The sequence below is a fragment of the Loxodonta africana genome, chromosome 3, assembly GCF_030014295.1.
Source record: "Loxodonta africana isolate mLoxAfr1 chromosome 3, mLoxAfr1.hap2, whole genome shotgun sequence".
NCBI lineage: Eukaryota > Metazoa > Chordata > Mammalia > Proboscidea > Elephantidae > Loxodonta > Loxodonta africana.
In genome coordinates this window covers 24,443,886-24,454,508 of record NC_087344.1, presented here as the reverse complement: position 1 = coordinate 24,454,508, position 10,623 = coordinate 24,443,886, and the positions used below count along the sequence as shown (strand labels likewise).

The 10,623-nt window shown below is 53.1% G+C and overlaps 1 protein-coding gene across 4 annotated transcripts in view; it reads right to left on the bottom strand.

Moving 5' to 3' along the window:
* Positions 1-4,276: 4,276 nt before the first annotated feature.
* LDLR (low density lipoprotein receptor) overlaps positions 4,277-10,623 on the bottom strand; it is a 31,716-nt gene continuing 25,369 nt past the window's right edge. For all 4 annotated transcript variants that reach the window (XM_023552412.2, XM_064280677.1, XM_064280678.1 and 1 more), the window contains 4 exons: positions 9,596-9,793; positions 7,719-7,796; positions 6,890-7,047; positions 4,277-6,150 (listed from right to left, as the gene is read on the bottom strand). In XM_023552412.2, coding sequence (XP_023408180.1) covers positions 6,115-6,150; positions 6,890-7,047; positions 7,719-7,796; positions 9,596-9,793 — 470 coding nt within the window. In that variant the 3' untranslated portion in view covers positions 4,277-6,114. The remainder of the gene's footprint in view (positions 6,151-6,889; positions 7,048-7,718; positions 7,797-9,595; positions 9,794-10,623) is intronic.

Here is a 10,623-nt window from a genome sequence, read left to right as displayed (position 1 = left end):
GCTTTTCAGATAAAAACTGAGTCTCAGAGAAGTCTGTCCCTTGTCCAAGGTCTCCCACGTAGGGAGAGGCCAAACCAGGATGGGAACCCACACCTGCACTTGGTTAGGCCTAAAGGGAGAAAAAGCAGGCAGGAGTTGTAGTCATTTCTGATAGGTGATGTGCACGTCAAATACCTGCATGCCCCGCTACCTGGCTTGTGATTGATGTTTCTGGGGCAGCTGGCAATACGGCCAGCACCTTCTGCCGGGCAGCCAGGGTCTGTTCCCTTGCCCTCCCTACAGCCTTACGGTGCAATGTGGGGGAAGTTCCCAATTTACAGAGTAAACAACTGGGTCAAGGAGGTAGGATTTGAACCCAGGATGTCAGATCTAAAGGCATGGTCTCCTCTCTGGGCTGAGGTTGGACAGGCTGTGAAGGGGCCAGGAGGACTAAATGTGGGGCGATATGTGGGTTCTTGGGGACGCCACTTGGGAGTTTGGGACTAGAGCCCACCAGTGACTTGTCTCTGTGTGGCAGCACCCCGAGACCACTCAGTGGCCTCCCCTATTTACTGAGCAAAGTGGATTGAGCGTCTGTGACCTGCCAGGTCCTCTTTCAGAAGGCCCACACTTTAGCAGAGACGATGACAAAAGGGACAGTTAGGACGGCCAGCACCAATGGAGAGAATCAAGCCAGTGTTGTGTGCCTGCCCCTGTATTAGCGCCACATGCTATGGTTGTTACCATTTTACAGGTGAAGAAACCAAGGCTCAGGCCGAGCTATTTGTCCAAGGTTTCACAGCTAGTAGCTGGCGGAGCTGGAATCTGAACCCATGGGGTCTGGATCCACGGCTTGTACTCTTAACCACGATGCTACGGAGGAGCACGTTTCAGTTAGTGGTAAACGCTTGGAAGAAAATGAAATGCTTGGGTGGGCTCCAGGGTGACTGGGGAGTGGGGGCTCTTTAGGAGGCCCCAGGGAGGACGTGTCATTTGAGCCCAGACCTGAGGGGGAACAGCAAGTGCAAAGGCCAGGGCTCAAGGGACAGCAAAGGGCTCCAGGGAGGTGTTTGGATTCCAGGTCTGGCCCAGAAGAGAGCCTGGCGTTGACCTCTTGACACAAGTCACAGTGTGGCGCCCCGCTTGTCCAGATGGCTGATAACGCTGTTACCCCCAAAGCTTCCAGGGGTCCCAGGCGTGGTGCAGGGTGTGGAGCTGAGGGACACTGGGGCAGTAGGCAAACCCTTCACCAGAGCGCTGGCCAGCAGGAAGAGCAGAACACAGCTGTTGTGAGTGGAGGCTGGACCAGACCCAGGAGGCTGCCCCTCCTCCCACCCCACTCTGCTGCCCTGTGCAGTGGGGTGACACACACCCCTGCTCAGATCCCTTTATCATACAGGAAGTTACTTCTTGCTGGGCCCCCAGGGCTGACCCTTGCGTGGGGGAAGGGCCAGTCTAGGCCAGCTGCAGGGTGGGGGCAGGTCCCCCCCTTCGCCTGACCTGAGTTCCTCGCAGGCTCCAGGCTGACTCACCGCAGCAGCTGTGGCACAGCTCCCAGGCCCTGCAGGGTTGTGGGTTGTGATGCGAGGGGTTGGAAGGGATGCCGGGCCTTGGAGCAGGAGACTGCAGAGGACACAAGTTGGGGTGTCAGGCTTGGGAGCAGCTTCTTCCCACCACCGACCCTGTCCCGGCCACAGCTACAGGGATGGGGAGGACAGCACTGTCAATGTCACCGTATCCCGTGGGGGTGGCAGCCTGCCAGCTCCAGGCTGTTCAAAAGACTGCTCACCACGCCTGCAAGACCAGTGTCTTGGGGTGGCGCTGAGCACACAGACTGGAGGCTCCTGGCACCTTCCGTGGCTAACGTCCACACCTTCCACCAGGGCCCTTCCTGAGCCCAAAGGACTGGCAGCCACGGTGACCACGCAGGTGCAGGGACCCTCCAGGACCCCCACCCACTCTATACCTTCTGGCTGGAGGTGGAGAAAAGAGGGGTGCATCTGGGGTTCACCAGGAGCTGTGTCAGCTGAGCCTGGTGATCCCCCTCCCTTTGTCCTGTGTAAATCTGTATGGGTGGTCACAGTTCCCACCTCAGGGGCCACCATGAGAGGTAGACGAGTTAATCTCCCCAAAGTGTTGGGCCATTTATCTTGAAGCCCCATGGCCTGCGTGTCTATCCTGTTCCCATGAAAGTTTTTAGTACTGCTTTCAAGTCTTTAGAAGAGCCAGGGCCAGACACCAGAAACGTCCATCACCACTGCCTCTCCCAGGCGCCGTGCCCCACCCTAGTCTTGCTCCCAGCCCCTGCTCCCTGGGGGCCCCCAGTTCTGCTCACCCTCCAAGCCCGCGGCTCCGGGACCCAGCACAGCGGCCGGAGCTGGTCTCCGGGCCGCTCCTGAGGCCTGCGCCACTGGAGCCGCTTATCCTGTTTACCACACAGTTGAGCATCAAATTATTCAATCGGCCAATTATTGAGCGCCCGTGTGCAGCCTTCGGACGGCTTCCTGTGTGGTATGTTCGGTTTTCGCCCCCAGAGGCATTTGGAACCGTCCCAAAACAAAAGGGGGAAGGAAGGAAGGAAGGAAGTGCCACCCTGTGGACACAGAAAAGATGACAGTGCCTGGGAATCCCAGTGCGCCCCCACCCGCCTACGAGCCTGGCCGCTAAACCATGACTGGTGCCCAGAGTCCCGCGAGGGGGCGGTGCTCTATCATTGGCCTCTTTTTTGGTTGGAGAAACTGAGGCTCTTATGTAGCCAAGGTCGCCCATGGGCAGGGGCAGGATTCAAAACCAGGTAGCCTGGCTCCGGTCCGTGCGGCAACCTCTCCTCTGCCCCGCCCCTCACCTGAGCCTTAAAGAGGAAGGGTCGCCCCCGGCCCGCAGGCCCTCGGCTCATCCCCGCCCGCCCTTCCTTTGCTCTGTGGGGTCCCTGGAAACCCTGGTGGCGCCGTGGTTAAGAGAAATGGCTGCTAACCCTAAAGGTCGGCAGTTCGTAATCCACCAGGCGCTCTTCGGAAACCCTATGGGGCAGTTTTACCCTGTCTTTTAGGGTCACTATGAGTCGGAATCACTCCACGGCAACGGATTTTTTTTTAATAGGGTAGAGGGGAGTCGGCAACGGGTTTTTTGGGTTTTTTTTTTATGGGGGGCGGGACTCCATTTCCTAGGCGCCTTCACAACTGGCTTCCTGTTAGATTCAGCCAATGGGAGGCACTGGTGGGAGATGGGGCGGGAGGACGGGAGGAGCTGGGGCCTTGGGCCCCCTCTCTCTCAGCGGTTACCAGGTCCTGCAGTGTGGTGACCCCATCGCCTCCATCCGTCTTTCAGGCACTGGGGATGCTAAAGATTTTCTGCTGTTGCTTATTTCTGGGTTGCCTTACTGTCCGCCATTTGGTTTCTTACAAGTATTTTTTTCTAATGCATGACCTGCTGTGGGCTGTGTTCCTGACTGTATCCCGATTGATACACCGGAATGGTTTGTGGTTTGGCCATGCGGCGAGACAAGGGTCTTCAATGCCTGCGCGGCCCAGGCAGGAAAAGCAGAGGGGCACGTGAGAGAGAATGGGGTGTAGGGTACTGTGGGGAGCTGCAGCGCACGTGCCCCGGATGCCCTGGGCTCTTGCCAGATGTTGTCCAATGGAATTGGGCCCCAGATTTGTGAGAACTTTAGCGAATGGAGTCCCTGGGTGGTGTACATAGTTCACGCGCTTGGCTGCTAACTGTAAGGTTGGAGGTTCGAATCCACCCAGAGGTGCTGGCGTCAGAGAACTGTGCTCCACAGGGTTTTCAATGGCTGATTTTTCAGAAGTTGATCACCAGGCCTTTCTTCCAAGGCAGCTGGGTGGACTCAAAACCTTCAACCTTTCAGGTGAGTAGTGATGCATGTTAACCATTTACACCACCTAGGGATTCCCTTTCTTCTAGAAAAATATAGAAATTTAACCCCCCCATTCTTCTAGAAAACTGTATTGTTTGTTCCTATTTCCCATTCCAGAAAGTCAGCTCCTTAAGGACAGATGCTTTCATCTTTTATTCACAGCAGAATAAAAATATTGAATTTGTGAACAAACAAGGGATTTGTCAAAACCCCAACTCAAGGCAGTGCCCGCAGAGCTGAGGGGAGAGGGAAGCCTTACCCCCAGGAGCAGTGCCACCCCCAAGGCTGCAGCCCTTAGACACTGCTGAGCTCTGGGAAAATGTTCCCTTTCTGGACCTTCTTCCCTGGGAGCTCACCCCATGAACAGGTGGAAGGAGCCAGCGAATGGGAGAAGAAGCACATTCTGTGTCTGAAGCCAGGTTTAACCAAATGGTTCATTTAAGAAATTTAATTGATCACAGTAAGACATTCCAGCTATAAAAACTTTCTATACAGTGGTTTAAAAAGTGATACCCATTCCCCAAAAGCTACCTGTACATACAACACTGACATTCTTCTCCTGAAAGGCGGTGCACAGTTAGTTGGTGCAAACAATCTTTGTATCTAAAGACACAGCTCGGAGACAGCACCCCCCACAGTGCGGTGCCCCCAGAGGAGTAACAGCAAATGCAGCAACCAGGGTTTGCAAAAATAAATAGATCTTTTTTTTTTTTTTTAATATAAATGGTAACTGTTTCAGCAAATGTACAAAGTGCAAACATAACCAAAAGCTCCCCTATCTGTATACCAGTCTGTTTACGTGCTTCAGAAAGAAAAAAGCTGTTTCCCGGTTCCCCACAGGGTGGGCTGCAGTGTTTTGTCTGAGTGTAGGGGACAGTCTTCAATCCCCTCAAATGCTCCACACAGGAACCAGAAGGAGGCTGCCATCATCTCGCCGGTCACAAATGCAGTGACGAGGTTCATGGCAAGTTCAGAGGGACTTCTTGTTTAATAAAAGTCCCCTGAAATGACCCAGGCCGAGGACTGCTGACAGGCTGAAAGAGATGATGCACGTTCTAGATGCATCCATACACGACAGTGTCCTCAGGGGCATCTGACAGAGGGAAACCGGGAGAAGTTCTTAACGAGCCTGGCAGACGGAGAACAATAAGACAGTGGCAGTTCCCGATTTTCATGACCATGGCTTTGAATTCCTGGCCGACAAGACCCTTTCCGCCACATGCATCAGCTCACACTCACGCCTGCTCTCACACTCAGAAAGGCCTTCAGACCACACGCTCACTGACACAGGCCTTTCTCCTGCCACAACACACACAACAGAAAACAGTGCAAAATAATAATAACATCCAATTTACATGATGTACAACCCTGAACTGAAAAAGTGCACAGCAACAGAGGAAAAGAAGTTGGGGCAGGGGTGGGGCGGCCGCAGGGCTGGGCGAAAACAACCCAAACTCTCAGCCACTGGGGTCACACAAGGTAACCTGGTGACTGAGGCACTTAATCTCTTTTAAGGGCAACCGGTGACTCAGGCTCTCCCTCAGGTTATTGTCACTTTGGCAAATGAATTGGTCTCAGTGGGTGCCACCCCTGTCGCCCTGGATACAACCATGTTGGAACCAACGCCTGGATCCCCTATCCAGCTTGAGGCGGACACAGACTCAGCTTGAAAAACAGTTTATCCTGACCTGGGGGCGGTGGGCAGAAGGCTAGTTCCAGTTGTCTACCACTGCATGCCAGGCAGAGGTAAACACATTTACTCCTGAGTTAAGGGGCTAGGGGAAGAGGGTGGGATGCAGCAGCTGGCTGTAGCACCTGTTTTGTGTCTGAAGCCACTGTTGTCAGTGCTCCACATGCGGAAGGAGTCACAGTGGAGAGAAGGTCAGGATTTCCCCCAAGAGGAATCCAGACATCCGTCCTTACAGCCCGAGTACGATCCCAGCTCGCTCGCAAAGAAAGAAAATAAAAATCCCAACTCAAGCCCACTCTGTGTGCAGTGAGAGGCCCGCACTGCCTACCAGAGGAATAAATATATAAAACAAAGCTCTTGGCAGACAGGCCGCACAGCAGGGGCATGGGGGCTTCGGTCGCCAGCAGTGCTTGTGTCTCTTCTTTCTTTGAACAGGGCGGGAGCGTGTCGATGTCTCAGGAAGGTTTTGGACTAGGCGATGGACAGGTGGTCCAGGATCCGGGGAGAATGTGTTTCCCCTGCCCACGACAGCAGGTTTGGGTGGAACAGGACGTGGTAAGGCAGCTGTTCATGCCATGTCGTCTTCCAGGCTGACCATCTGTCTCTGCCAACAAAATAACAAACACAGGAAACCATCAGCCCAACACTCAATAAACATGTCCAGAGTCCACCCACTTCTCACCCATCCTCTGCCTTCACTCTCATCCCACCCCTGCTATCTCCCACCTGGACCAGCCAGTTGCCTCCACCCTGGCCCCCCACAGTCTGTTTCCCCACAGAGGTTGAGGGGCACCTGTGAACAACTGAGGTCAGGTTCCTCCTCTGCTCGGAACCATCATGGTTCCCCCTTGCTCAGAGCAAAAGCCCAAGTCCCTGCACAACACATCATCAGCGTGCTGTAAACGTGTACATCAGCATAATCCTCCCCCTCGCTTGTTCTGTGCCAGCTGTTCAACACACCAGGCACAGTCCAGCCTCAGGGCCTTTGCACAGGCTGTGCCTGCCTCAGGAAGCCTGCTGTAACGCCTTATCTACATTCTAGCCCCCATCACGCATCTCTGTCCCCTCTGGTTTCTTTTTCTTCACAGTGCTCATCACCACCTGACTTAGGACTGATTTGCTTATTTATTGCACCTCTCCTGCCCCCCCAGAAGGGCTGCTCTCAGGGGGCGGGGCCTGAAGCTCAGAGGCCTGGATGGACACACAGATACACGTGGTTCACTCAGTGCCATCCTTGTGCCCAGGTGCCAAGGTGGGGGAGACGTGGGCTCCCCAGCTGGGGCGCCATGGGCTCGGACCCAGACCCCAGGCCCATCCACACTTGCCCTGGCCGGAGCGCTCACCGAGGGGTAGGTGTAGCCATCCTGGCTGCGGCAGATGTGGACCTCGTCCTCAGTGGTCTTCTGGTAGACAGGGTTGTCGAAGTTGATGCTGTTGATGCTCTTCAGCCGCCAGTTCTTCCAGAGGAGGAAGGCCCCGGAGCAGAGGAGGACGAGCAGCACTGGGGGGAGGGGGGCAGGTGAGGCGTGGCATCCAGGCTGGACACCTGCCCTTTGTACTTGTTAATGTTTTTGTTCTGAATGTTAAAGCGACGCAGGCACACAGGAACGTGCATTGAAAAAATACAGACATAACAGAAATGTCTACATTGGAGCCCCAGGGTCGGCCTCCCCCAGAAATAGCTGACCCCAGGTTCTTCCTGTGATGAACTTCGCAGGGCTGTTACGCTGAGCCCTGACTGACTGGGTGGGGGAGGGAAAGGGGACGTGCCAAAGGCTCCCATGCTGGCGCCTTCCCACTTCTCAGAGCTCCCCCCGCTCCCCCCTCCCGTAGTGGCACACCCTGACCCCATCTGGGCTCCGCTTTCTCCATCTGACACACTGCCTGCTCCGCTTTTTCCCTGTCAGCTCTGAGGGGATGGCATGTTTACTTCTTTCACGGCTCCGTCCCCAGTGCTAGGAAGTGGGCCTGGTATGCAGCAGGTGTTTAACTATGTTCACTAAATGAATGAGGATAGAAAGGGGCACAGTGAAGACCAGGATGTGCTGCAGGGCCACCCAACGCCTAGGGAGCAAAGCTGGACTGGACTAGCTCTGAGCAGAGAAGCTGTTTCACAGGCCCTGGGAGGCGGATGGGTCTGAGGAGTACCACTGACTAGCAGCGAGCACTTACCAATGGGGAGGATGATGGACAGTGCCCCCACGCGCCTGGGCTTCTCCTCGGTTCCTCTGCCAGCAACGTCGCCCAGGGCTGCATGGGAGAAGGGAGGAAGAGAAGCTCAGATCCAGAGCAAGGGCCATAAAAAGCAAAGACTGACTCTCCAAGGAAAATTGCACAGCACTTGTCACTGTCATAAAAAATTCAAAGGAACTGGGAGAGCTCCCAAGTCTGAGCAATGCCATGCTTCACTCTTTGTCAGTCATTGGGCTCTGGGACTCAATGTGGGTTAAGAAGGTTCTTTACCTTCACATTGACATTGACAAGGCATGGGGGGAGGGGCTGTGAGGAAGGTCTCCAAAGAGCAAAGCCTACAGAGGCATTTTCAATGGTTGATGAGTCACGGGTGGAATTTTGCAACCTGGCTTTGCATTTCATTGAAATAAGCATATCCTGGATGGGGCAGCAGTCCACCCTCTGACCTGCTAATACTTAACAGCCTCAGTGGCCAGGTGGGATCCACCGAAGCCAGATAGTCCTGCATCACCTCTCAAGCTAATGAGAAACAATGGGGGAACAGCACGTACGTAATCAGGGGTGTATGCCTGGGTGCGGGGCAACATAGGGGCACCCTGGAAACAAAGGCTTCATGTCTTCCTAATAGGTAAATGGCTGGGAGGCCTGAATAAGCCACCCTGGAGCCACACACACACCGTACCCTGGTGTAAACCACCAAGATGGGTTTGACAATGGGTCTAATTCTACCGGCTGTTGTGTATCTTTAGCCTCCAGGAGCCTCAGAGGAATGGATGTAGGAAGTCAGACCTGGTTTTACATTTGTGCATATAAAAGAAACCTTGTAATAAAAAATAATTTAGAGCAACAGTGGGGTCCTTGAGAATTTTCTCCCTTTAAAGGTTCCTTTGCCAAATTTGAGAAGCCCTGGACTAGCCTGTCTATGAAGTGGCTTTTCAAGTAGTATCCCCACCAGCAAGGTTTCCTGGCCTCCCTCAACCCCAGCAGTCCCTCTCTTTTCTTGTTGATAGCTAAACAAAGGCTCTAGCTACTCTAGGAAAAAAAAAAAAAGACTGAAACTTGCTGATGTACTTTTTTTTTTCTGGCTGGAAAAGCCTGTGAGATTCATTAAAACCAGGTTGGGTGCCCTCTAGTGGACAAAAAAATGAACTGCTGGTCTTTAGTCAGTTCACTGAGGCTCTGATCAGGAACAGGCTACCTCAGGCACAAAATTTAAGGGCGTGCCCAAAATCTCAGTAATCAAATAATATTTTAAAAAATTGATGCAAAACCCCCTATGAAAAACAAAATATCAAAATTTTAAAATAAAGATAGCATCTAATTCTATGTATAACCTTGCCTCACTGGTTCCAATAAGACTTTTTAACAAACAAAAAAAAAGTGGCTGACCTGCAGGTTGTAATTTGACATTTCAATTTTTCTAAAACATTGCATTATAATATTACTTGGTTACCGAGATTTTGGTGTCCCTTAAATGCTGCCCCCAGGAGAGTGCCTCGCTCGCCTTGCCCTAGTCCCGGCCCAGTTGAGCAGACACCTGAAAGTGAGGTGGCAAATGGGCCTTGATAAAGTTTCAGGCTTCCAGGAGGGGGACTGGCAGCCATGTGCTGAGGCCCTTCATATGTGTTATCCCTCTTACTCCCCACTATTACTGGGGAGGCACTGCCATTAGCCCTGTTTGATAAGTAGGGAAAGTGAGGCTCCAGAGACACACAGCCCATGTCAGAGACGGTAGTGAGACAGAGCCAGGACCAAACACAGTCTCCAGCTCTTCGCCAAGATGCTCACAGACTCTGAAGCGGCCCATCCACAGGCTCATCCCGATGAGCTAGGGCCAGGGTGGGCCCAGCCTTTACCTTGGTGGGACACGGTAGCCATCTCTGCTGTGGTGAACTCAGTGCTGGCCGTGGGCTGCCTGGAGGTGCTGGGAGCAGGCGGGCTGGCTGTCTGCTTTGGCTCCGTGGCCACAGAGCTGACCATCTGCCTGAATGTGGATCCAGCTGTGGAGGACCCCTTGGTGGTAGACCCCTCGGTGGTGGCTGCGGGTTCAGCCTCTGAGAAAACAAACATTTCCTGAGTGAGTGCTGTGTGCAAAGCGCTGCTCTGACAGCCCTGTGACCCTAATGACAACGGGGAGTAGACGAGGGCCAGGGGCCACAGAGCGAGAACAGAAAACAAATGCAGGGAGAATGCAGACACATCAATGCACGCTTTGTTGTTGTCTTATATTGTTATCTCTTCGTTGTTAAAAAGGGAGTCACGTAAAAAGGCCAGACTTAATGATCTCACTGAGACTACAAGGACCCTGGAGGTCATGGTCCCCAGACCTTCCGTTAGCCCAAGACAGGAACCATTCCCAAAGCCAACTCTTCAGACAGGGATTGGACTGGACTATGGAATAGAAAATGATACTGGTGAGGAGTGAGCTTCTTGGCTCATGTAGACACATGAGACTATGTGGGCAGCTCCTGTCTGGGGGAGATGAGAAGATAGAGGGAGTCAGAAGCTGGTCGAATGGACACGGGGAACACGGTGGAGAGAAGGAGTGTGCTGTCTCATTGGGGCAGAGCAACTAGGAGTATATAGCAAGGTGTATATAAATTTTTGTATGAGAGACTGATCTGATTTGTAAACTTCCAGTTAAAGCACGATTAGAAAAAAAAAAAAAAAACGGGAGTCACAGGTGTTATAGGTGTTACTGACACACGGCCCCAAATAGAGACTTTCTTGGAGGAAGAGAAGAATTGAGAAAGGAGCCATTTCCTTATGTGACATTAGTGTCTAAAATCAAATCCACTCTCAAGGGGTCAGAAAAGGTGAAATGTGTCTATACACTCTGCACAGTGCTGATGCACCCAGCATTTGGGAGCGGTAAACTGGGTGT